A 27,988-nucleotide genomic window follows, 5' to 3' on the forward strand; every position below is an offset into this window, starting at 1 on the left:
TTCGCAGCAGAGCGAGGGGAAGATTACAGCTCTCGTTATGAAAGTGTGTGAGGATTACATGCACACTGCCTGTCTAGGCATCTTAATCACATCCTGCTGGCTACTAGTAACTTCACTTCGGTTCTGTGACTGAAGATGAAACTGAATTAAGACAAAGAAGTTAAGCAAGGTTCAACACAAATGTTTTATTTGAGGATATTTAAGGCATTAATGAAACCACTGCATAATAACAAGAAAACACTCAAGCACCACACACCTACAATATTCCAATGTTCGGTCATTTCTTGGCAACCTTAAGGTTTAACTGCATAATAGGGTTTACGTTAACTGTCGTCCTTCGGTATAGCTAACAATGCCATGGGTGGCAAATACATGCCAAACATTCCTTAGAGATAAAAAATAAAATCACATACAAAAATAAAAGCTCTATGTTTAGCATGACACTAAAATCCACTACGCAACATTTTGCTTCAAGTAAACTCAGACAAATGGCATTTCTCACAGACAATAAAACACACGCAACAAAAGGCAACACAATCCCCCAGAATTATTGAGAGCAAACACAAGATTAAAGATCACTATGCTATAAAGAACATTATGCTCATCTGTGAAGGCATTTCCACCAGTATGGTTGAGAAGATGGAAAAATGATCAATTACATAAAACCTCAAAACAGTCAACCAAGGTTAACTTAAGTGCATGCAACGTTGTGCCAGGCTTAAAGAAGAACTTCCTATGGCAGTACGGTGCAGTAGTGTGTTTGGCACTAATAAATGAACCACAATCGGGCTCAGAACGCTCTTAGAGAGCTTTGGGTAACAAACGTTTTGCCTCGTTCAAAGGCATTAATCGGGAATGTCCAATCCTGCTCCTGGAAGACCACCTTCCTGCAGAGTTTAGTGTCAACCGGCTCCAAACCAGTCAGGAAGTTTCGAATAATCCTAAAGACCTTGATTAGCTGGTTCAGGTGTGTTTGTATAGAGTCTGCAGGAAGGTTGGCCTTCCAGGAGCAGGATTGGACAGTCCCTACATTAGGACATTCAGGTAACTGTCTTTGAATTTGACTTCATGTAGCAGCTTGTTATCAATTCCCCAAATAATTCTGGGCACAAAAGAAAAGGAGGACAACTAACAACGCTTATGCCATTACAGTAAAATCTCATATGGACGACTGTCTTGCAATTTTAGTCTACACCTCTTCCTCGTCCTCCTCCACCTCTTCCTCATTTCCAGGCATCTGCGCTTTAACCCAGCCATCTGTAGTCAGGCTGTGCTTCTTCTGATGCCGTTTGTAATTGTCCCAGTGGCCAGTGGTGTACCCACACTCTTGGCACTTATGGGGCTTCTCGCCTGTGTGGCGCAACATGTGCCGCTTCAGGTTCATACTCTGATTGCAGCTGTAGTTGCAGATTGCACACTGAAAGGGTTTGGCGCCTGAATGCACCCGTTGGTGCCTCTTGAGATTCGCCAGGTTGCCGCAGGCATAGTCACACAGGTGGCACTTGTAGGGCTTCTCGCCGGTGTGCACTCGATGGTGCCGCTTGAGGTTGTCGAAGTGGGCGGAGGCGTAGTCGCACTGCGGGCACTTGTATGGCTTCTCTCCGCTGTGGGTCTTCATGTGGCGGGCCAGGTGGTTTGGGTAGTGGGTGAGGAAGGGGCAGGCAGCACAGGTGTAGACCTTGTCCCCTCGCTCAGCGGGGCATCCAGTTGTGTCCTTAGTCAGCATCTCCAGAGTGCACTTGGCGCAGATCTGGGCCGAGGACCCGTCCTCGTCATCCAAGGCCATGCCACACAGACGACAAGTGAAGGGGAAGAACGTGGGGGGTAGGGAAGCAGGTTCAGAAGGAGCCTGTCCTGACTGCAACACCCCCGTCGACGACGGCTGTGCAAGCCTGAGGCCATCAAAGGTCTGCAAGTAGTTCCCATCCCTTCCCACGTGGGGACGTGAGACAGACTGCACAGCACCTGCAACTGAAGGATGTCGGATTACAACTCATTGTAAAACTCTGTTCAATGTTCTTTCAAGGGGACACACACACACAGCAGGACCTTACTTACCTTCGGTGGGGGCAGGAGCCGCTTCCTTTTCCTTCTGGCCCACAGTAGTGTGATTTAAACAGTTGCCACTGACCGGCTGAGTGGCACTCTGACCCGGGCTTACAGCTAAATGCATGCGCTGGTGCCTCTTCAGGTTCCCTAAGGAACTGCATGCAAACGTGCAGTGGTTGCATTTGTAGGGCTTTTCTCCGGTGTGTATGCGCAAATGCCTTTGCAAGTTCACTAGTTGTGCCGAAGCATAGGAGCACAGCGGACACCCGTATGGTTTTTCGCCATTGTGTGTCTTCATGTGCCTCTTAACGTGGTTAGTGTAGCGTGAAGTGAAACCACAGAGCGTGCATGAGTGGAGCTTCAGGGAGCCATCCTCGCCACCAGCGCCCTCATTCCCTCCCCCTCTAGACTCCGCTTGTAAGCCTAAGCCCAAACAGAGCTTCCTGTCCACAACACCATCCGCATTCCCTTTGCAGCAGCGCATGCAGTAGGGCCCCACCAAGTCCATACCGGGTCCCAGGGGGTCTTCCAGGAGCTGACCACAGCCCCTGCAAGAGAGGTAAGAGGGAAAGGCAGACTCAGAAACCCTCTCTTCGCGCTCGCTTTCGGTTGCGCGGAGGTCGTCAGCGTCACTCTCCATACTGAGGCGGCTGAAGGGGGAGCTCTCCTCGTCTCCCAGGGGGAAGCCAGGCAGACTGATGTCAGCTGTACAGGACCATAGCAGGACACTGCATTACATTATGCAGCTGTATAGATATGTGTTCTGCAATCTGAGACAGTGTGCAAGCATTCAAATACAACAGAAATGTTAAAAGAAAAATATTCACACTATTTCAGTATCTGTAGCAAGTAAAGTTGACAGTAACCCTAGTATCTTAGTATTACGAGTTAAAAACACACAAAATGGTTTAGGAAAACTATAATTGTATCAAACGTACAAAAATTACAAGTAGAGCACAAAATATCAACAGCTGAAGTTGATATTTTGAAAAATATTTCATTTATACTTACCCACTAAGCCAGTGGACAAATGTTACGTAAATTCTGATAGAAACAAATAAAAAGTGGTACTCCAACAAAACCCAAGGCTACAGTGTTTCTGCTCAGTCTTTCTGTGAAACGACGTTTTCCTTCTGCAAGGGTTGTCCTCATGCACATGCAATGTGTAAAAATGTGTGAGTCTGAAGTCTGAACGGGCCTTTATATCGCCCGTTTCAGAAACCCCAGGTGGATGATTACCCAGCCTAATGATAATGATGATGACTATAATGGTCCTGCTGCTGATGATGATGATGATGATGATGAGGGGGAGATGATGATGATGATGATGATGACAACTATGATAAAGACCCTGAGAGGAGATGATGATGATGATGATGATGATGGACTAAATGCCTTATTATAATGTGTCCTTGATGGTGATGACTGTCTTGATGACCCTTATATAATAGTGTATTTTTTCCTGATTTGCCATTTTGAAATGGTATTTTCTGTCAGAATGCCAAAACCAGTAAAATTTTCCAGGGAGGAAAATTCTTCTCTCATCTGTACATGAAAGAGCACACTGCTTGCTGACAGACAAAATGCAGCACGTTTGCATAATAGCGTTAACATTACAGGTCAGTCTTTGCAGTTAATATCCATATTGAGAACATATGGCTCTTCATGAATGCCAGCAATACATCATCTAAAGCATATGTTTTAAATCCTCAAGATTTGTCAGTAGCCATCATATAATAGTCATAGCCAAGTAATACATTTTATAGAGACAACGGTTTTCAAAACTTTAAAAAAAAACTTATGGTCACTAGAAATTTCTATGTTAAATTCTAACTGTTATATAATTTTACAATTCCTCAATATTTCCAGATTTTCAATGATAGTTGGAACCCTGTAATATGAGCTAGTCTCCCAAATCGGAGTTAAATTTGGTCTTTGTAATAAAAAAATATTGCACGAAACAATTGCAATTCTCCTTCAAACAGTGGCACAGATTAGAATTTGGATGACAAGAACACGGCCCTACCAAAGTAGGGCTCGAAAACTCAAGTAACTCACCTGAGAACTTTTCAAGGCCTATGATCTTGTTGTCATTGTCAGGATCTGAGAACTCGAGTTCTTGTCCCAGGAGTAAGTCGCTCTCAAAGGTAAGGCTTGCTGGACGTACAGTGCCTAAACCATCTTCAGAATCCACTGAAAGCAAAGGCTCATGGTTAAATACAGCAGCAATGGCGTTCATTGAAAGAAGATCATGCAACTTGACCTGTGTATATTTTTTTGAGCCATTTCTGTCCTTACCTTTGTGGTAATGCCTGTTGATGTCAATGTGTGTATATGTTATAAATCTATTTACTTACCTATTATTTTTGTGGTTTAATTGTTTATTATTATATAATTTATTCTTCTTTTAATAAAAAAAAAATATATATCAAAGGATGTAAAATGATCTACTAAAGCCCTGTGAATCTCACTCAGCAGCTGTAAACTTCATAAGAGGAATACTGAATCTTACATGTATTATACAAACAAGATTTACAGTAAACTGCACACCATCTTGTGGGATCATGTACATTTGTAACAATTAGTCAACAAGAAATCATTTAATCAACTATCATCACTTTCACCCATGTGGAATTTTTGAAATCTATATATATATATATATATATATATAGATTTTAATTACCGTATACTTTTTCAAACTCTGATTAGTTTATTTCATTTCTCATTTCAACCAAGTCACAATGTATGCATTTGTGTTTAAAAACATTCTGGGGTTAAAATGTAATTAATTTGAAACATTTTCTGAAGAAAATGATTGGCTCCAATTAAATTATATTTTCATTCTTTTTGCATAATTTGACAAAATTACAGTTTGACTGGAAATACAATATCAATTTGTGACATCTTGATTTGTCTTTTTCTTAGTTCATTTTTACAAGTAGAAAAATTGCTGGTCATTGTGAAAATAAAACCACAACAGCTAGATGATCCTAACTTTTAAAAACGTAATAACATTTTATAATGAATTTTCATATTTTAAAATTGGCAAGTGTAAGAAACAGTCAGCTACTATACATGAAAAGTAATAGTAAAGATAAATAAAGAAGGCAATATAAAATGTTTCCAAGACAGTTTTAATGTGACCTTCATATAACAAAAAGGGAAAATAAGCAGCCCATTATGCAGTACTGACTTCTTACTGGCCCTGGCTTTACTGTAGATTTACTGCCATCTACTGGGCGAGATTGAAAACAATGAACACTTTTTGAGAAGAAAAGAACAAACAATGAACAACCAATACTTTAGCAGGAGTTAATGTTTAAAGCAATTAAAACATTATCCAATTATTTACTATGACAGTCACCATCTAAATCTAAAATTACTTCCTATTAAATGAATTACACTGTACAGCCTATAGAGCTAAACTCAGCTTATCTTCATAATATGACACAAACACAAAAAACTCCTAGTTTTGTTAACCACATAATACATTTCAAGACACCAGATTTACAGCATATATAATCATAAGGAGATTCTTGTCTGACACCTGAAAGCACAATTCAAAATCAAGATGATCAAAACAGACGGCAGTGCAATTATTATGTTTCTGTGAGACCTGTCAATAAAAACAATTACTATTTATTTATAATTCATTATAATTCTATACAGTTTATAATTATATTATAATACTATAACCACACAGTCTAGATGTCCCTGCTATTACTGTAACAAAGAGTCTGCTTATTGATAGCTAACATTTAGGAGACTTTGGACAGATATGTCCAAGTTTAAATGGCTCAAGAGCATATGCCAGTTTTAATTATAAGGGAAGACCACATGACCAGTTTAATAATCTTTCTGTGAATTAGTAAACACTTACGAAAGCAAAACGCACGTGAAAGGAATGAAGCAAACCATTTAGCTGAAAATACTAGATGAAAAAGCAGCTTACACTTGACAGGTTGTGGATTCTGCTGTTTTCTTCTTGGCATCTTCCAGTCAGCCTTTTTATTTGCAACCTCCTCTGGATTCCCTCGAAAAGAATCAACTCATTCTCCAAAGTAGCCTTTGAAAGCATTGAAATAACAGACGTTACAGTACTGGCATGCACGTCAACACAACCTCTATAACAGATACATGGGCTAACGTGCTACTCTTACAGTGTCATTTAACATAAATAAGGCTGGTGTTATTTATAGCACATACAGGATATTTTAAACTCGTAGTGCGACAGAATGCATGAATTGCAAGATTCTTTCCGCCCAGTCTGTGCGTTTATTCTGTCGACATGCAGCACACAAATCTAAACACTCAACTCCAGCTATATTGTCAAGCTCAGCAGATGTCATAAATATACCTGCTCTTTCTGCCTGACACGTCAAACAACAGTTTCCGTCGAGGCAAAACAGCGGCGTCTGACGGTGCACTACTGCTCACAAGCCGCCATTCCATAACACAGCGACCACAAAGAAAGGCAATTAATGCTCTTTTTTCATAACTTAATTGATTTCCAAATTGCCATTGTATACATTTTTCTTCCGCTACCGTTGCGTATTTCCGCTTCCCCAGTGACGCGTTTCCGGGTACTTTGCTCCCTCTCTATTTTTACTTTTCTCTTTTTATGGAATGTTTATGGAATGTTAAAAAAAAAAAAAAAAAAAAACTATAATAAAGGAAAGCCTAATGTTAGATTTAGTTTTTGTATTATTAATTTTAGTGCATTTGATTCATATGGGCGTAATAACTAATAACTGCTATATTATAACAACAACAGCAGCAGCAACATTATTATATTATTACATTATTAATACAACGACGATCAATTTGATATTTTCTTTGTTTACTATTCGTAAACCGTAGCAAACTATTCAAACTAGTACAGTCCTTTATACACACATGTCTTCACTTAATGTTAATTAGCCTATATATTATATATTTATTAGTATCATATTGCCTTGTTATGAAATGGGCTAATAGAATACCGTTAGGCTAAATTAAAATAATTACTGGTGCAGTGGTGCTCAATTTTCATATTTTGCTAAATTACTGAACAGCCTACATAATACTGAATTTAGAATGACAACCATACTCTTTATTTGCACAATTAGCTAAATTAGCTCACTGAACAGACAACAGATTAAGCCTTTTTATAGCTTTTTTATAAAAATTAAAACTGTTTAATTTTTAATTAAAAATTTTAATTAAAAATTAAAAAAAAATTGCCGTTTGTTGTGTTCAGAGGCAGAGATCGCTGTTGTCAGGTACTGTTTCATTAAAATGTGGTTCGTCATTGAATGAAGTAAGTGATTGTACGTCATCGCACTGATTCCGATGATCGCTGCAGTCGCAGCATCTTTCCCGCAGGCCGTTACAAGCTCTCGAGCAGCAGGCGACGCCGGTGTGCAGAGAAAAGGGAACCTCGAGGTTCAAGGGGATCTCCTCGCTAACGTCATGCGGCGAATCTCGGACCACAGGGTCCAGAAAAACGCTCAAAGACACCCAACAGGCGACGTTTTACAGCAGTGGGAGGAGCCGTCCTCAGCCGCTCTGTGGGAGGAGCCAAGCACCCAGCCGATGGTGCTGTTGAGCTGATAACGCACTGAGCGGAGGTAAGAGGCTGATTTCATTCATTTATTGTGCGCTATCTTTTGGTCAGAAGGTGATTTAGTCTTCTGCTTTACTGCATAATACGCTGCATTTACGCGTAAAAGTGTATTATTTGGCAGGGGTGAACAGTCATACGTAATAACCTTGCCACTCCCTGCAGTGCTGTGATGCCCTGGCCAGACCTTCTTATTAATTAATAATAGCCTACAAATTCTGTTCGTAGACAATGAATTTCAGTGAATGAATTTTAAAGCAACGATAAACAGCCCCATTTCTGCACAATCGAGAGGTCTTCTGAAGTGCATGTTATTCTGTACGTGAATTGTAGGCTAATATAAATATTCGTAGGCTACTGTATCATTAAAGTAACAGTTGGTGTAAATATCGGATCACTGATGTGCTCCTGGCACTATAATGTGGAGGTGTGTCCTCATATAACGCCCTAAACGGCATTGCCACGATGCTTTCCTGAAGGGAGTTATTAGTCAGGGTATTAATGGGATCCCCTCCTTCTTCAAAAGATCCTGATATAGGCCTAATTGTAAACAGAGCTATGATAGCATTTCATCGGCTTTTGGTATTTTGGGTTTGCCAAGTTGCTGCCCAACTTTGCTTAATGTGGTTAAACAAGAAAGCCGTTGAGTGCATGTCCAGGAATAGTCCAGGGAACCGAGAGAAAGAAAACACAACAAAGCCAATCCAAAGATCTCAGCCACAGGATTTTGCTCTATGGCCAAAGAAGCTATAAAACACATTTGAGCTTGTCTCATCATTGAGGCCCACTGGCACTGCATTCTGCATGATAAAAGTTTTATTTTTATTTTTATGCATGCATGAGACATATTATAGCATTGGTGGAAATTATTTATTTAAGATATCAATGGTATGCAATTAAATCAGCCACGTTGCTTGTCTCTTAGAAGTCAAGCAGAATGTCTAAATGCACCTTTGTAATAATTTCATCTATCATAGGCTAATGTATTCCCTCCATTAGAATTGTATAACCCTTTTTATTCACGCTTCAAGCTCGATCTTGTGCATTTTAAAACCCTGCTTGTCAGAGTGTTGAATGACCTTGATATTATAGGTCTATTCTCCTTATTGGTTTCTGTTCTGTTGAGTGATGGAGCATGCATGCAGTCAAAGGCAAGACACAGACCCTCACGTTAATTACGTAATGCTGCCAGAGGGGCTGATGTTGCTTATCTCAGATCCAAATATTGATCTTTAGCAGATCTTGACTCTTTTTTTTTTCTTTCTTTTTTTTGTGGCCCATGAGATTTCATGTTTTTCTCTATTTAACAAAACCATGATTTTCTTGAGATTGTTTTAAAAAGGGTAAGTGAAAGAAATATAGTTGTTTTGCTATTAAGACCTGAATCAAGACATTGATTTTCTCGATTGACCATTTTATTTCTAATGACCATAAAATTCGAATTCTTTAAGTAGCTTTATTGGCCATATCTCTTAATTTAATCTGCGATTTAATCAGATTTACCACATCAGAATGTTTATCTGAAAAGATCTGAAATAGATTGATCCTCATGAATATATTTTTTATCTTAGTGTTTTATATTGAATCATTTAGCAGTTTGTTTTCTCTTATATAGCAAAAGAACTATGAACAATATGTCAAAGTGAGTGTTATTTTTGTATTATTTGTATACTGTTATAGTATTTATTCGTATTTTGAATTATTTTTTATTTTTATATTTATAAAAATATTCTATTATTTTATATATTTTTAGCGTTTATTTTAATTTTAGTTCATGTTTTAGTCATTTTTTTGAGTACGTGCTTTTGTCATTAGTTTAGTTTTTTAATTTATTTTTTTAATTTCAGATTTAGTTTTAGTAATCTTTAAATTCAACTTATTTTATTTTAGTTAGTTGCCAAGACAACATTTCTACAACAGTTTTTTAAGCCAGATATGTCTGTTTAATTTTGAAATGCTTGAACATGATCTGATGTGGAGTCCGGTGCATCAGTGTCCATCTTCATATCTGGCTGGCTCTCTCCACATGAGTGTTACTTTTGGAGGAGAGTAAATTGACAATTAACAAAAGTAAAAAAAAAAAAAAACCTCCAGGGAAAAAAGAAGTCAGTTTTCACTATTTTTCGTCTGTCTGGCATCTCCTTCTCCATTACAATGTTGACTGTTGGTCAGTTGGTTGATTAATTTCACATGATCATGTATCAAGATAAAATACAGCTCAGACTTCTCCATTCCACCAGCTTTGTCACACAAAATAACTACCTCTGAAAGTGTGCACTATGCAGTTGTCTTTGCATATACTGTAGGTGGGAGCCAGGTTTACAAGCCAGGAAATAATCAGGGCCTTTGGAAACATCTTTGTAAACATATTTTTACCTTGAATATATATATATATATATATTATTTTTCAAGGTAAAAATATGTTTACAAAGATGTGTATGTAAGTGTATGACTGTATGTGCAAGTTTGGGATTAGTAAGATTTTTTTTTTAATTAATACTTTTATTCAGCAAGAAAACATTAAATTGATCAAAAAAGTGATACTAAAGACACAAAACATTACCAAAGATATATATTTCAAGTGCTGTTCTTTTGAACTTTCTATTCATTAAATAATCCTGAAATGTATCAAAGTTTCCACAAAAATATTAAAACATTAAAAAATTCAAACAGAAAACAGTTAAGAGACTTCTTTCAAAAACGTTAAAACACCTTTCCGACCCCAAACTTTGTAATGGATCTGCGCTGAAAGATGTTTTCCACAACAATCTTACTTCACAATCTAGCACTGATGCTGTTTATATATTTTGTTTTGTTTTTCAGTTATGAAACCACCATTTGTGAATCGTTTGGATAACTAAAGGAACATAAAACATTTAATGTAAGAAGAAAACAAGCATGACCTTGATCAGGAAACGCTGTTGTGGACGATTTTTCTACTTCCTCACAATGGTCTATTTGCCAATGTTCAGTGTCAGACCATAAGCAACAAACCGAGACAGACAAACAAAAGGGTCCTGATCCACTCATGCTGTTTTGGCTGGACTGTCCAGCTCTGTACAATGAAGAGACCCAAGCAGCAGTCACAGTCCCTTAGTTTTCTCAGCTTCTTCAGCCGAAAGCCCAAATCTGATCCCAGGATTGAGAAGCCCGCCGGGACTTTGAACAAGGAGGAAGTGGCCATCACTCTCACACCCAATGAGCATGAACATGTGGTACAAGTAAGATGACATTTATACATTTGTTCTCTTTAGCTACATCTTTAACTCTTAAACACGTTTCAATTTAATCTCTGTATTCTGTAAGCAGTTGCTGTAATGGTTCATGTTACCTGGTAGACACTTTAACATCTCAGTTCCTTTCAGAAGCATCATGCCCAATCAAACATGCTCCCTCAGATTGTCGAGCCAAGTGGATTTGGGAAAAAAAAGTTATTGAATAGCATAATTATTGTAAAAAAAAAAAAAATCTTTAATGATGTGGCAGAATTCACTAGTTCAATCAAAGTCAAACACATGACTTTTTCTTCTTGGAACACAAAAGGAAATGTTCTCAAATCGTGAAAGCTGTTCTTTCAATACAATGAAAGTAAAACTGTTCCCAGGTTGGACATTTGGGACGCCATTTGGCTCACACCCACTGAGAAATTAGATGCATGACGTCTCACATGAGTTTCTCATTGGCCCTTTTGCCAAGAAACAGAATTGTTAGACCGTGTCATTTTCTCATTTAATATAATTATTCTTCATTAGACAGAAAAAGTCCTAACTTTAATTTCTGCCCTGAATCATTTTGTGTTTCCTCCCAGGACCGGGCTCACAGTGATGTCGGATTAGAGGGCGGCAGGGATGGAGGAGACCCTGGGAAGGGGGAAGATGACGAGGGAGGTGTGGAGTGTGGGAGCAGTGGCTCAATGGGTGTACTGTCCTTGTCCTCCTCCAGTCAGGATCAGCTGCTCGAGCACCTGGTGGAGTGCCCGCTCTGCCTCCTGAGTCAACCACGCGGCCACTTCCCTCGCCTGTCCTCCTGCCAGCACCGTGCCTGCACCGACTGTTTGCGCCAATACCTACGCATCGAGATCTCCGAGAGCCGCGTGGGTATCGCCTGCCCGCAGTGCCCTGAAGTGCTGGCTCTGCCCGACGTCCGTGCCATCCTGGATGACGGTGCTCTGCTGGAGCGCTTCGAAGAGTTTCAGCTGCGCCGCTTTCTGGCTGCTGACCCGGACACGCGCTGGTGCCCAGCCCCAGACTGCAGGTTAGCACATAAATGTGTCCCATCCTCTGCAAGAGTGCCATTATAGAGAGCCTAAGTCCCGCCCCTCCGCTTCCGGCTCATGGATGGTAGTCAATGGCGAGAGACAACTTATCTTTTTATTCCGTCTGAACTGTACCCTGAATTACACATATGATGTTTGTCAATGTAAAAGATAATTCTGAAAGTCAAGAAAGTCGCAGTTTGTCATAAAACAGAAGAGTGACATTTAGTTTTATGTGAAAATCGCTCAATGAACTACATCTCCCGGGAAGCGAAACAACGAGCGAGATCCGCTGCTCGTGTGTGTGCAGTCTGGTACAAAACACTCAGGCATGACGGCGTAACGTTACGATTATAACGTAAGACTATAGACGAAATGACAGACGTTAGCTTCAGTAAAGTTAGCTTCAGTAAAGTTAGCTTCAGTAAAGTTAGCTTCAGTCATTGAGAGAAAATGTGCGCCTTTGGGGTTTGTAGTCTTTTTAATTACGTATTTTCACAGTCTTATACCTCAACAGTTTTACATCAAACTGCGACTTTCTTGACTTTAAAATGTATCTTTTAAATTGACAAACATCATATGTGTAATTCAGGGCACAATTCAAACGAGATCAAAATATTTGTTGTCTCTCACCATTGACTACCATGCAATATTTTTCCGAAATAAGGTCCCATGGTGGTCGACCGGAAGGGTAGGGACTTAGGCTCTCTATTGAAGGATATTGTTCCAACCCTTGATTTAATATTACAAGTTGACATATTATATTACTGTAATAATTTCCTTTTATTGAACTTGTCACGATAATATCTACAAAAGATGTTTTTAGCTGCACTTTTAAAAAAATCTATAATTTCTATTAAAAGTGGTAAAAAGAAAAAAGTGTAATGATTTTAGCTTGGCGGTTTGTAACTTTGATTTTAAATATAAAGCAGAAATTTAACTTGAGATTATAATATTAATATTCTGGCCGATACCGGAAGATTTGGTTTTCACATTATGGCTAATAATATAGATTTTTTTTTTAAATTCTATATTATTTTTTATTTTGTAATATAAAAAATAGAAATTTGAAAAATAACATTTGAATAATAGCTATGATATAATAATATATTATAGCTAGTGAAGTGAATCTACGCATCACCACATTATAATGTACAGTATAAAAAATGGATATTCATTTTGAGATTCGCTGAAGATTACATTTAGCAGTGTCATTAAATTATATTGTCTCATAAAAACCGGATCATCCAATAACTGTTACCAATACTGCATCCGCTCTGAATCCACTCTTAAATCTTTTACACCGTATAGTCACAACAAGTTAGATTGTGTTTCATAAAACAAACTTGCTGACATAAAGGCACCACATAATATTACTCAATGGAATTGCTTGTGAGAAGTTGTATATTGAATAAAATTCAATCATTTTAAAATGTGGTCAAACTGTTTTTTTGGCTTGTTGTTGGGAGTTAGTTAGACCATGGCTTCTCCACCAGTTTAGCCAAGGTGGTCTATCGACTCTAACCAGCTTGACTGAAATGGTCTACTAGGTCATCCTCAGTCACACCAGCTTGTAGTCCTGCTGATCACCCGACTTCCCCCATGTGAAGTGGGTTTTACCTGGATTTTCAATGAGCAAGTGTACAGTGGCAGATCATTATGTCACGCACGCTGCAGTGCAGAGTGAAGCATGTTCTCCTCTGTGGTACATTATGTATAGTTCTGGAGGCCAGCTTTAGGTTTCGTAAAGGTAACCGGATCGGGGTAGTGATGGGAACCCATGGCTGTTTGGCATTTCTTGTCAACAAGACAGTATTAGGTATCGCCTGCAGTCACTCCACATGGGACCGAGAGCATCCTCTCTCTTTACTACTGTGACTGAAGCACAAAAAACAATGATGTTAGCTGTAACCACCACCGTCTGCTAGATGGTGGCTTATGTTCACATATCAAATGATGTGTGTTTAAAATATTGATTAACACACGTTAACTAGCTGCATGTTGTTGTTTAAATTTGAAATATAATTGACTTAATCCATATGTTTTATCATTCATTAGCTATGCAGTGATAGCTTACGGCTGTGCGGAGTGTCCCAAGCTAAGCTGTGGTCGGGAAGGCTGTGAAACCGAGTTTTGCTACCACTGCCGTCAGCTGTGGCACCCAGACCAGACTTGCGACCAAGCCAGACGTCAGCGCGCTCGCCACACGTCAGGAGGCAATGATGTTTCCACACTCTACGTGTTCAACGAGGAACCTGGCGGTATGGTGCGAATATTGAGGGACTGACCTAATATCCATTTGGGGTCGCAGCTAAGATGTTTGTTTCTGCCCTCGCTCTTTAAGATGCAGAGGAGATCAAGCCCTGTCCACGGTGTGGGGCCTACATCATGAAGACGAATGATGGCAGCTGCAATAGAATGAACTGTACAGTGTGTGCTTGTCAGTTCTGTTGGCTGTGCATGCAGGAGATCACTGATGTGCACTACCTCAGGTACACACATACAGAACACACGCTCATCAAGTTACTGTAAGAGTTGTCGCACGTAGCCAGATCTTTGACTAATGGCTAACAGCTACGGTCTCGTCCACATTGCAGCTTATTTTGTACAAGAACTGCCCATTTAGACAGGAAGATCTGATTGACATGTAAAGCAACCAACCTCGGCTCAGTTTAGATTTTATGCACTTTAAAGGGATAGTTCGGCCAAAAATGATATTTAACCCATGCATTACTCACCCTCAAGCCGTTCGAGATGCATATGTCAATCTTGTTTCAGACGAACACATTTTCAGTTATTTTAGAAAATGTCTTAGACCCTTCAGTGGATATAATGTGAAGCAATGGGGTCCACCTCCTTCAAGTCCCAAAATGTGCATACATCCTTCACAAAAGTAATCCATCCGGCTCCAGGGGGATAAACGAAGGCCTTCTGAGGGTAATCCGTGCGGTTTTGTCGTAAAAATATACATATTTAAAACTTTATAAATGAAAATATCTGACTTCCGGCAACGATCGACGCGCGTTCACGGGTGATGGAAGTCGGCGTACGAGGTAGGACCTATGGGTAGGACGTGGCGTAGGAACCGTCGTGACGTAGACGTTGTTTCGCTCTGCTCTCTGGCTGCGCAGGCGCGTTCGTTCTACGTCACGACGGTTCCTACGCTTCGTCCTACCTCGTACGCCGACTTCCATCACCCGTGAACGCGTGCCGATCGTTGCCGGAAGTCAGATATTTTCATTTATAAAGTTTTAAATATGTATATTTTTACGACAAAACCGCACGGATTACCCTCAGAAGGCCTTCGTTTATCCCCCTGGAGCCGGATGGATTACTTTTGTGAAGGATGTATGCACATTTTGGGACTTGAAGGAGGTGGACCCCATTGCTTCACATTATATCCACTGAAGGGTCTAAGACATTTTCTAAAATAACTGAAAATGTGTTCGTCTGAAACAAGATTGACATATGCATCTCGAACGGCTTGAGGGTGAGTAATGCATGGGTTAAATATCATTTTTGGCCGAACTATCCCTTTAAAGGTGGATTTATCTGAAATACAATACAGTTCAAAAGGTTGAGGTCAGAAAGATTATTTTATATTATTTTATTAAGGACAGGCACATTCAATTGAGCAAAAGAGACAGTAAGACATGTATAATGTTATAAAAGATTTCAAATGAATGCTGTGTTTTGAGCATCAAAGAATCCTGAATAAAAACGTATCATGGTTTCCACCAAAGTAGTAAGCAGCACAACTGTTTTTAACATTGATAATTAATAATATGAAATATTTCCTGAGCAGCAAATCAGTATTAATGATTAGAAAGATTTCTGAAGGATCATGTGACACTGAATAGTACTGGAGTAATGGCTGCTGCCATTACATGAATAAATGAAGATATATTAAAATAGAAAACAGTTATTTTAAGTTGTAATAATATTTCACAATGTCTCTGTATTTGTGGTCAAATAAATGCCTTGGTGAGCAAAAGACACTTCTTTCAAAAACATGCAAAAAATCGTACCTATCCTAAACTTTCGAACTTGAATGTAAATCATGCCACAAAAAATATTTTTAATTTAAATAATAGTTTGCTAATCTCTGTGAACAGTCATATAGAAAATAATTTACGTAATGGTGCAGAAGACACTGAAAACGTAGACAAAAAAGGTACAGATTATATTTCATAGACAAAAAAAGGTGGAGAATATACAGTTTTGATCATAAATATCTCATTTTCTTGCAGACTCAAACTGTTCTGGAGATTTGATGCTTCTAACATTGAAAACTCTTCCTCTCAAATGCTCATTGTATCCACCCTGTACATTCTAAATACTTTATTTCCCGGCAGACTGATTTAAAATAAAACGTCCTACCCTTGGAATTCACATTAACCATAAGCACAGTGTAAGATTTCTCTATATTTGGCCGAGCGATTGTTTGGGTGGCTCGCCAATGTATTTGATTTCTCTAAATAATACATAAAATAAGTAAGTTTGACCAGAGTTCTTGTGTGGAGAATCATTTATTGAAAGTAGTAGTGTAGCACAGTTCTTCAGCAGCGATATTAGCTTGTCTGCCTTCAAATAATCTTAACCCAAAGTTCTGTCTGTGTAACAGACCTTTATACCTGGTAACAAATGTGCCACAAACAATGACAATGACACCCCATGGAGAGCCAATGAGACCGTAACCTGATGATGACCTAAGGGGCTTTGGGTCACACTTTAAGAAAAAAAAAAAGAATACAGTTGATAACAGTTACAAATACATGTGACTAGAGTTAATTCAAAAACAAACAATCCTTGGGTGATTTTCTGAATGTGCCTGCAGTTTTGAATGCAAAATTTGGTCCGTAGTAGTTGTGGGTAGGAGAAACTCATACAGTTTTTAAATCAACCTGCGTTTATTAATTGATTAAGTTCCTGTTGGCTACTGTACACTTTGTAATTAACATTTACAGAATATTCATCCAGTGTGCAGAGCTTTCACAACCAAATATAGGACATTTGCCTGCAAGCACATAGCCCACATTCATCACAAGCAGTCACCAGAGTTTGTGATCTGTTATTAAGCTACTCTCTGACACATTCGGTCCAAGCTAAACAGGGGTAATTCTGCTGCACAAGAATGTCAAATATGTTTTTCTGGCCCTGGAATACTGAGTTTGCGAGTTGCTTTTGTAGCCGACTTCATGAATGTTGCAGATTATCAGATTTGCTTAATTACTCTTAATCAACAAGTCTCACAGAAGCTGAGGCATTTTAGAGGTCTGATCTTTCAGATAGCGACTTTGCTTCCAGTTTCAGTAAGCTATCGCTGCACCAAAGCTGATTTCGAATAGATTTTTCCGTTCTTGGATGTTGGCCAGCACCAACGCTTGTCAATTAATCAGTACAAATCTCGGTTCATATTTCCCTTTCCATGCAACCCAACCCCCATGATTTGCCAGAAGCAGGTTTCTTAATTTAATGAACACCCCATTCTGCTAGGCTCCAGCTGGCCGGAGAAAGATTTTTATTAAATGACAGAATGCATCATTTTCATCATAATTCTAAACTAGCCATTTAAGACAAGACAGGTAGAGTGAAAAATTGTGTATGTATTTAGATGTAACACACCCTTGAACATCACAGAGATTTGGCGGTTTAAAGGGATAGTTTACCAAAAAAAAATGTAATTCTGTCATCATTTACTTACCCTCAAGTTTTTCCAAACCTGTATGAGTTTCTTTCTTCTGCTGAACACAAAAGAAGATATTTTAAAGAATGTAACTTTAAAAGTAACCAAACAGACCCAGGGCCCATCAACTGTTTGGTTACCGACAATCTTCAAAATATCTTCTTTTGTGTTCAACAGAAGAAAGAAACTTGAGGGTGAGTATGAAACTTGATGATATAATTTTCATTTTTGGGTGAACTATTATTTTAATGGGAGCAACATACAGATGCATGTTTAATCCTGTCATGTGACACCACATTTATTTGTGTTAATTTTTGAAAAAGGTAGAAAACCTTTTTGTAGACATAAAGGGCCCTATCATACGGGCGCGACACAAGTGTTTATTGCTAGTTTCAGCCTGACGCAGTTATCATTTTTCACGTCCTGCGCCACGTTGTTTAAATAGCAAATCCATTTGCGCCCATTTTGAGGCGACTGAAATAGATTGCGCAGTCAATGACGCAGTGTTTTTTTTGTTACCGTATTTAAAGGGTGCATTTGTAGTTTGAGCCTATAGGGACAACCCTTTAAGACCATGCGTCAGGCGCGCCGACCATTTTTCCCATCGTTAAACTAGCAAAAGTGGATTCGGATACGCCCTAAGACAAAGTGCACTTGAACCTTGCGCTTTAGACCATGCGCTTAGATCGTTAAAATAGGGCCCAAAGTGTTTTTGCGATATTTGAAATATTGACAGAAGTTACGAAAAAAGATAGTATGGAAATTTAATCAATAATTCACATTTCTTTTAGCTAAATCGGTAAACATTTTGATGTGCTTAACCGTTTTCTGCAAAAACAACAACAACAACAAAAAATCCTTGGATGAAAACTTGCCTATTGGGTGGTTGATCAACATTCATCAATAATAAAGTGTTGTCTTCAAATATTTACTTCAAATTCACTTTTAAGCTTGAACCTTGTAACACTTTGCCACACAGTACAAAACAGGAAGTGACACTGACCATAGAGGATTGTAATTCACCCAGGCAGTGCATGAGGCTAATCGAGGATGAGATCATAAAATATTGATCCAATGAGACTGTGTGTGTGTGTGTGTGTGTGTCTTATCTTTAACCCCATGTCATGTACATGCCACAGTGTGTGAGAATGTACATGACATTAAAAATAAATGTCTTTTTTTTCCCTTACAGTCCCTCAGGCTGCACTTTCTGGGGAAAGAAGCCGTGGTCACAGACCCGAAAGGTTTTGTGGCAGGTCGGCATGCTGCTCGGGGCTCCGGTGGTGATCTCACTCATAGCAGGCATTGCGATACCGGTCATCATTGTGGGCATCCCGATTTATATGGGCCGCAAGGTAAAGACTGAAAAATGTGCTGCATTATTTAAATCAAAGTGAGCTGCTACTGTATGTCTGTCCTCTCTGTTGAGAAATGCATCCAGTGACCGTTTAATAGCTCTAGGATGATAAAAAGACAAGGTCATGCCCCTGGCTGTATGCTCATCATGAGAAAAGTGCTGCCGAATGCATATATGTAAATGTATGTAGATCCACCAGACCCCTTCACACAGCAGGTGAATGTGATATATAGAAAATGTTTGCAAAGAAAGTAGAGAGTGCTTCACTGTGCCATTTATTTATAGAGTCAATTTTGCTCTTTGGGACCCCATGACAAAAAAAACAGCAGGATATTTTTAGAGTAATCAGATTAATCAGAAAACACTCATTTGATTATTTCCTTTGTATGTGATGATTAATTTTTAGTCTCTTAAAAACCCTGCAGTGTATGTTATAAATGATTTACCAAAAAAAAAGTCCTAGTGCCCTTGTAAACTTTAATCAAAAACATTAATTAGCAAACCACAACATCAATAAACAAAATCAAGCCCCGCATGAGAAGCCGTTTCACTTATATATATAGTATGTCACAAAAAAGAAAGGGTGATCACGATTTCCGTTTCATTTCCGTTTCTGTATCTGTTTGCTTGCCTTTCAGGTCCATGGTCGCTGTAAGAAAAACAGTATCTCAGGAAGTAAGCATTATCTGACAGTGGCCAGTGGGGTCATGATGTCTGTTTTTGTGTCTCCAGTCATAGCGGCCATTACTGTCGGTAAGAAACTCATCCATCCACTTTGGCTACTAATATATTTGAGAGGTCATTTTATCTAATATGTTGTGTTTTATATTATAGACATTACTGTTCTAAAGTGTGGGGCCAGTAAAAAAAAATTAATGAAAATAATACTTTTATTCAGCAAGGATGCATTAAATTGATCAAAAGTGACAGTAAAGACATTTATAATGTAAGATTTATATTTCAAATAAATGATGTTCTGTTGAACTTTCTATTCATCAAAGAATCCTGAATAAATCATAGTTTCCACAACAATGTTAAACAGCACAACTGGTTTCAACATTGAGAATAATCAGAAATGTTTCTTGAGCACCAAATCAGCATATTAGATTGATTTCTGAAGGATCATGTGACATCATGAGTAATGATGCTGAAAATTCAGCTTTGATCACAGGAATAAATTACATTTTAAAATATATGAAAATAGAAAACATTTTAAATTGTAATGATGTTTCACTTTTACTGTATTCGTGATCAAATAAATGCAGCCTTGGTGAGCATAAGAGACTTCTTTCCAAAACATTAAAACAATCTTACTGACCCCGAACTTTTAAACAGTAGTGTTTGTCTTTTTTATGTTTTTGAATGTGAATATAAGAAATGGGTGTATTAAGAAGTCAAGGAGCACTTTAGTGGTCGTATTGGTGGCAATGTAAAGGTGCTGACTTAAGTGTTATTTCTTTGTATTGATTCTTCTGGCGTTCAGACAAATGAAGCTATTTAAGACACAAGTCTGCTGAGACCTTGAATGAAAAAGGTAGAAATGAAAACAATCATTTACTCACCTTCATGTCATTCCAAACCTGTACGACTTTCTTCTGTGGATTTGAAGAATATTCCGGCCACTCTTTGAAATGCAAAAAACGGACTGAAATTGAAGCCATAATTTACCTTAACTTTGTGAAAAGTTATTTTGAACCAGATCTTTTCAGTAATCAGTTGATTTGGGTGAATGACAACTTGCGCATCAATCTGTTCATCAAGCAAAGCTATTGCACGCCTCTGGAAGACTTCTTTTATGGTGATTTATTGATATTTTTATGGTGCTTTTGCATCTGCTATGAAGCTTAAATGCTCCAGTCTCAATCGTAATTGTATGGAAAAGAGCAGCTGGCACATTAATAAAGATTTCTCATTTCGTGTTATACAAAAGAAAGAATATCATATGGCTTTGGAATGACTTCAGAGTAAATAACCTTTTTCGGGGTTTTTTGGGGTGAACTAATCCTTAAACATCCATTTTGCACACATTTTAGCCTACATATGTGCATGCAGCTGTTTCATTCACACACACACAGGTCATCTCTGATGACTCATCTATCTTCTGCTTTGGCACTCCTGTGAGAGTTGGAAGATTACAGCAGCCGGCTGTGACTAAAATGTCAGAGCGATCTCCATGGCATAGCGTGAAGACCTGAGCGCAGCACATTCACTACTCGGTGCTCTCCTCGCAAACCCAAAGCTTGTGTTCCCTCTCATTCGCCCCTGTGAATAGCCCTGTCTGTTCTGCGGCTCTGACCTCTCCTCAGGAGAGCCACAGAGGGGCCTTGTCCCCTACAATGTCCTCATCAACAATGCCACACTGTTCTCATCCAGAACCAGGAGGATCATGGCCTTTTGTCTTCTTTATTGCGTGTTGTCCTTGTCTTTGCTGCTAGCATTATGCCTCTGTGTATTTACGCTGCCATGTGAATTACTGCCCTTTTCCTTCAGATTCATCTGAAAATAAGTTCACTTTTGAGGTAAATATGTCTGTGATTTGATGTATTCGTTTGCATAATATACAGTAGGGACTTGTACACTTATACAACTTTTTTTAATAATTAATATAATACACTGTAAGGAAAAAGTTGCTGCCTTAAATTTGTAGGTATCAATTCAACTTAAATTACTTAAACAGATTTTTTTTTAAATGAGTTATATCTTAAAAAAAAGTTGAAAATTGCTTAACTTATTTTGATGAGTTAAAGCAATGTAAAAACATGTTGTCGTAACTTATTGATCATATATTTTTTTACAATGTAATACTCTTTTGGAACAACTTCCTAATTATTTCTAAATTAGTAAATCTTCTGTGTTTCAAGGTGTAGGGGTGCCTCTTATGTTGACGTATGTCTACGGGGTCGTGCCCATGTCGTTGTGCCGTAACGGCTGGTGCAGGCCACAAACTGAACCTCCTGAAGTACGGAACATACAGCTGGAAGATCTGGCCAATTGTAAGTTCAGTTAACAAATTAAAAGTTGAGCTGCTTTCTAAATTAAATAATTGCTCTTGATGTTTAAATCAAAAGAAAAATCAGATTTTTTGCAGTATTAGTTGAAATTGATGTCAATTTAGCAGAGATTCTTGTCGTTTTTTTGTGCTAGATAATGGCTATATGGCTGATACAATAATGGGGATCATATAATACAGATATTAGATAATAGAGCAAGATAGTTCTGCTTCTACATAGCTTTAGTGAAGTTACTGTAGCTATTTTGTTGCTAATACTGTAGCTCATAGTGAAGCTAACATTTTTTTTAAAGAGTACTTTAACTACTATGTTCTAAGAATGTTTTGCTAACATTCCCAGTTCTGAAAACATAATTTTCTGAACGTTCAACAGGTCCAGTTTTTTAAATGTTTTAAAATCGTTTCCATTTTATAATTTTGCAAACATTATGGGAGCGTTACTTTTGAATGTTCTCTAAACATTTTGAAACTAGTAACATTTAAAAAATGGTAGACCAACTAAAATGTTTCAGAAAAAAATTGTTCCACAAACATTTTGAGAACATGTTATGACCAGATAACTTTGAGCGAACATTCTATAAACGTAAATTGAAAACTTTTCTTTATAACTTTGAGAAAACCTTACCAGAACATTAGCAAAAAAAACTGAGAACGTTCCTTGATAGATGGGTTCAATGTAGTTAGATACTTTTACTTTTGACTACTTTTAAGAGTATCTTTGCTGTAAGTTTAACCACCTTAAAGAGATTCACTGTAGTTTGCTACTTTTTGTTGAAATTTTAATGTGGCTAATTAAAGTATCTGTTCATGTTAATTAGCTACTTGTTCATTTGTATAGCTAACTACTATTTTGAAAGAGATTATAAATATTGTTTTAGCTTGGAAAGCAAGTTAAAAAATTGCTTACCCAGCACTATACTGTACATTACCCACGACTCTGTTTGCTTGAACATGATCCTGTTTTATTATAAATTGATTATCTTTCTGTATGAGTTTGTATTTGATTATGCAAACATTGTAACTCTAGTGCAGAAAGATTTGTATTGCAATATTAAGTTCTCAGTTTGGCCTGATCTGATGACATTTAAACTTCTCTTGAAGATCTTCTATTTTCTCATGTAGTCAGTGATCATTGGACTGGCCAGCCTAACCCCGCTCTAACTGAGGGAAGCGTACAGGAAGTGAGTGTGAATGTGGAGGAAGTGATGTCGCTTCCCAGCACCAGTGTGGTCCAGCCTGGAGCAAAGGGCTCCGTTGAGCTCCCTAATGATGGACATAATGACAGCACTGAGCAGGTTGTTCAGTCAGACGATGTGGATGTAGCTGAGGAGTGTGCCTTCAGCAGCACACAAACATTTGCTCTGAGGTCAGCAAATGTCATGAAATGGCTTGATTTTGCAGGCAATCATTTTTCAAATATTAAGAAGAAGAAGTAAGCAAGATTGTTAAAACATATACGCTACTGTTTAAAAGTTAAAGATTTTGAAATAACTCTCTTATGCTCACCAAGACAGCATTTATTTTGATTAAAGATACAATATAAACAGTAATATTGTGAAATATTATTACAATTTAAATGGTTAGTTCACCCAAAAATGGAAATTCTGTCATTAATTACTAACCGCCATGTCGTTCCAAACCCATGAGATTTTCGTTTACCTCCGGAACACAAATGAAAATCTTTTTAATGAAATATGAGAGTTTTCCATTTTAATATATTTTAAAATGTAATTTATTCCTGTGATGACAAAGCTGAATTTTCAGCATCATTACAGTCACATGATCCTTCAGAAATCGGAAAAAAAAAAAGAAACAGTTCTGATTATTAATAATTTTGAAAATGCTGCTTAATATTTTTGTGGAAACCGTGATAGTTTTTTTTTTTTCTCTCGTTTTCTTTTTCTAGGATTCTTTGCTGAACAGAACGTTTTTGTATTACTCTGACATTTTTGACAATATACCCCCTCAAAATTATATCAAAATGATTTTTAATTTAGAGATTAAAAAGATGATCATCATAGAAGAGGTCTATTTTAACCATTTTATGCCAGATTTTACTTTTTGGAAAAAAAGATATTTTTGTATAAATTATTAGATGGAATAAAAATAAATAAGCATCACATCATTGACTCCTGTTTCCTAAAACAGTTTTTTGTTGTTTACCACAGGGAAGGGACCAATATTGAGGTCCGTGTGGAGATTGAGGCCCAGCCACGGGGCGGCCGGAAGCCGAGTCTCAGCAGTATTCTGTCTAGCAAGAGCCTGTCGGCAGAATCTCTCAGCCAGCCCTGTGAACCTCTGTGTGCCTCTCAACAGCCTGGGAGCACCGACCCCGTACCAGTTCCTGAGATAGACAGCGTCTGAGCGACTCCTGGAAAACCACTGGCTTCCACGACTCACCTACACTCCCACCAGGAGCTTCCAGCCTCTGCCTGCAAATGCAGAGAGTCGGCGAGCGTGAAAGAAAAGAGAGAGATGGAGAAAAGCATCCAGGGCAGCTGCTAAAATGCCACGGTGGGGATTAAAGATGATCATATAAACTCAAATGACCAAGCGCATGTTTGTCAACAAGTATGAGGAGTGCTAACCAATTTTATACTGTTATATAGAAAACATTGCCGATTTGGATGCTGGTCTGTTTAATTTATTCGATTAGCTTTCCTTTTTAGCTATACCCTTTATCTAATGACCATATGGTTCATGTCCCCTGGCTCCTCCGTGGAGAGAAAAAGAAACGGTAATAAGCTACGGATTAATAGCATGGTTATTTCTGCCACAGTTGCCAGCCTGACATGCCCTGTGAGTATACGTTACAGCAAGATGGTGAAATGCAGGCTGAAGATAAGCGTGCTGCGGGCTAATGCTAAGGGCTTTTCCCTCCTGGTATTCATTCATTTAAAATAATGCAATTTCCTTTTTTGCATTTTCATGAAGGAGCAGCAAAATCTGTGGGATTTAGGTCTAGAATTAGCCCTCAGCGTAATGCTGTTTCCATTATGAAAATCTTGGGTCAAAACTGGTGATCTTATGGAATGTAAACATCATGGACTATGAGTGCTGCTATAAAAAACTGATGACCTTGTTTTTCTCTCTTCACTTTTCAGTTTTATTTCTGCAGTAAAGGCATTTGTTTTGTTTTTTTCCTCTGCTGTTATTGAGTACTTAATGAATCAGGTTTGAATAGCCCATTTACTAAAGAGAGCATCTTTTCTCAATCATCTGCATTGACCGTTTCAGCTTGCTAAGTAATAGGCTACATTGTACTGGTACCCCAGAGCCAACAGTTGCATAATGTCTAGATTTTCTTTACTGTTATTTTTGACACTTTGCATTGAAGCAACTGCTAGATCAGGCCTCTAACTCAAACTTTTACCCTCTGTCCAATTCAAAAACGAGCAGTGGATAGCCCATGCCTCCAGGAGTTTCCTAAACCTTTATAGCTGCACTGCAGATTGGGAACAATGAATGGAACAGTATGTCAGTAAAAAGATTTGTATTGAATGGTGTCGTGTTTTTATTCTTGTTTTTCTATATTTTTTCATTAATCGGATGTTATTTTATGTTGTAGGTGGTAGACTCTATTTCAACTGTTTTTGTCAGTATTTTATTAGGCACAGACAGAGGGCGCTAGAGCTCTAAAAAAAAAGACGACTAGATCGATGATACCTGCTGCATCCAAGCAGTATGCCTACAGACATGCATCTCAGTCTTTGTTTATCTCTAAAAAAAAGGTGGTTATCTTTCTAACGAACTAAACCTAACCCTCATTTTGGTCCAATGACATAATATGAAGATGCTCTGTTTTTGGTAACTTTCTAATATTTCTATTGTCCATTGAATTGAACAGGGCTGCGTTTCCCTAAAGCATCGTAAGCCTAGAAGTTAGTAAAGTTGCTCGTAGAAAATGCTCGTAAATGCTAAGATCCATCGTTATCTAGAAACGCAGGCCAGGGTTGCGTTTCCCGAAAGCATCGTTAGCCAACTATGGTCGCAAGTTGGTCGCAATTTCCATTGAACTCTATTGGTAACGACGGAACTTGCGACCATATGGCTAACGATGCTTTCGGGAAACGCATCCCTGAACAGTAGCCTACTACAGTAGCAACATAAAAATATATTTTAAAAAAATGTATATATATATATATATTACGAAAAATGTAGTAGGCTACGCTGTTTACCCATTGTAAATTCGGGTTGTTTTTCACTTTTTTATTTTCAATTATGTGACCAAGTTTGTGCACTTAAAGTAGGCTAAACTAGCTGAATGGATATTGTCAAAGCTACCTGGGCCTTATGTTCCTTGCTCAACAACACTCTTGTGTTCTAATGGTTCCATGAAGAACATTTAACATGCATGGAACCTTTCCATTGCACAAAATGCTCTTTATATATTTTTAAATTATACATCATGTTAATGTGAATTATGAAGCGGTTAATCACAGGGTTGACGGGGAAAAAACTTAAATATATATTTATACTTATATTTTAAATAAAATATTTGCTATTATGGGGAAGTATAGGAAGAATAAACACAAAATATGTTATCTAAACAAAATTATTCTCAAAATTTGTAGGAGAATTATTATTGAAATTGTTAAATCATAAATCATTAAGCAGCCTCGATATAAATTAAAGTCAATGGGTGGTCGAGCATTTTCGGTCTCAGCACCACGTCTATGGAATGCTCTACCATCGGGAACTAGAGACTCTCCAACATTGGACTGTTTTAAGAACTCTTTAAAGACACCTTTTTAGAGCTGCTTATTGCAACTGAATGTGTTTGTCTTATTGTATCTTATTGTTGTCATTCTCTTTTTGTATATTGTAGCGCTTTGAGTCTAAGAAAAGCACGTTAGAAATAAAATGCATTATTATTATAATCATATAGCCTATTTACAAATATCCAGTTCCCTTTCAGGGGAACTCGAGCTGCGTTGAGACGCTGTGGGAACGCCCCTGCGTGATTGCGTCGTGAAGCACATGTGGGAAGCACGTGTGGGCACCGACCAGGAAACTATAAAGCTGTCTGTCACTGCAAGCACAATCTCTCTCTCTCTCTCTCTCTCTCTCTATATATATATATATATATATATATATATATTATGGCCAACAAGCAAGATTTTAAGCGATGTGTTGTTCCTTTCCCTCGTTTCATCACGGGTGGGGACACACATCAGCTTTGTGTTGTTTGTTTGGGAGTGGAGCATGCCCAGTCAGTTCTCGAGGGAGCTGACTGTGAGCATTGCGAGAAGCTGTCCGTGAGGACTCTCTGCTCTCGCCGAGCGTTCTTCCAGGAGGACGGCTCGGTGCGCGCTCCCCAGGGTGTAGGTCCCGCTGCTGCCGAGGCACAGCGGCGACGCAAATCTTGGGGTTCGCAAATGGATCTGACAGCGGGGTTTGAGATGGGCCCAGCCCTATCTCAGCCTTCACCTGCCAGATCCAGTGCCTTGTCTCAGGGAGAAGCACGCATTGCGGTTTCTTCTCCCCGAGATGAGGCACCAATGCTGCGACTATCCAGTTCTGAGGAATTGGATGTCGTCAGCATTGATGCAGGGGATTATGAGAGTTCGCCAGCTCATACCCCTGATGTTGATCTGGAGCTTATGGAGGTTGTGACTCGCGCTGTTGCCAGATTAAATATTGACTGGCCAGCCGAGGAACAATATGAAAACAAGAGTTTACTAGATGAAAGATTTCTACCATCTAGATCACAGCCTCCTCGCCGGGGTTTGCTGTTTTTTCCCGATCTCCACACTGAGGTGTCAAAGTCGTGGAAGAAACAGGTTTCATTTCAAGTTTTTAATCCTCAGACATCAAATTACAGCAATGTTATGGGTATTAGAAATCATGGTTATGTGACAATGCCTCGGGCTGAAGAGACGCTTGCGAGCTATGTCTCTCCTGAGTCAGCGTCATCATTTAAAGCCCCGGCGTTACCCACCAAGCCATTAAAAGCTACTTCAGCGCTGGTGGGTAAAGCGTATTCGGCAGCAGGTCAGGCTGCGGCATGTCTGCACACTATGTCAATT

The 27,988-nt window shown here is 38.6% G+C and overlaps 2 protein-coding genes across 5 annotated transcripts; one reads left to right on the forward strand and one right to left on the reverse strand.

Annotated features, from left to right (window-relative positions):
- Positions 1-165: 165 nt before the first annotated feature.
- Positions 166-6,612, reverse strand: znf513a (zinc finger protein 513a). 3 transcript variants are annotated; one of them, XM_056264474.1, is made up of 5 exons: positions 6,407-6,612; positions 6,002-6,115; positions 4,108-4,242; positions 2,059-2,754; positions 166-1,971 (listed from the first exon to the last, which is right to left on the reverse strand). In XM_056264474.1, the coding sequence occupies exons 2-5, from the start codon at positions 6,039-6,041 to the stop codon at positions 1,190-1,192; spliced, it is 1,653 nt and encodes a 550-aa protein (XP_056120449.1). In that variant the 5' UTR covers positions 6,042-6,115; positions 6,407-6,612; the 3' UTR covers positions 166-1,189. The 3 variants fall into 3 exon arrangements, with proteins under 3 accessions (XP_056120449.1, XP_056120452.1, XP_056120450.1); XM_056264477.1 differs by lacking the exons at positions 4,108-4,242; positions 6,002-6,115; positions 6,407-6,612 and adding an exon at positions 3,061-3,178; XM_056264475.1 differs by lacking the exons at positions 4,108-4,242; positions 6,002-6,115; positions 6,407-6,612 and adding an exon at positions 3,061-3,172 and having other exon boundaries at positions 2,059-2,819.
- A 788-nt stretch (positions 6,613-7,400) lies between these two features.
- Positions 7,401-24,572, forward strand: si:ch211-278j3.3 (E3 ubiquitin-protein ligase RNF19B). Of its 2 annotated transcripts, none has more exons than XM_056264478.1 (10): positions 7,401-7,658; positions 10,475-10,872; positions 11,460-11,905; positions 13,965-14,167; positions 14,251-14,398; positions 18,785-18,947; positions 19,588-19,702; positions 21,811-21,942; positions 23,061-23,325; positions 24,128-24,572. In XM_056264478.1, the coding sequence occupies exons 2-10, from the start codon at positions 10,714-10,716 to the stop codon at positions 24,321-24,323; spliced, it is 1,827 nt and encodes a 608-aa protein (XP_056120453.1). In that variant the 5' UTR covers positions 7,401-7,658; positions 10,475-10,713; the 3' UTR covers positions 24,324-24,572. The 2 variants fall into 2 exon arrangements, with proteins under 2 accessions (XP_056120453.1, XP_056120454.1); XM_056264479.1 differs by having other exon boundaries at positions 23,082-23,325.
- The last annotated feature ends 3,416 nt before the right edge of the window (positions 24,573-27,988 follow it).

Source organism: Rhinichthys klamathensis, unplaced genomic scaffold (assembly GCF_029890125.1).
Source record: "Rhinichthys klamathensis goyatoka isolate OS25496 unplaced genomic scaffold, OSU_Roscu_1.1 h1tg000221l_1, whole genome shotgun sequence".
In the NCBI taxonomy this organism is placed as follows: domain Eukaryota; kingdom Metazoa; phylum Chordata; class Actinopteri; order Cypriniformes; family Leuciscidae; genus Rhinichthys; species Rhinichthys klamathensis.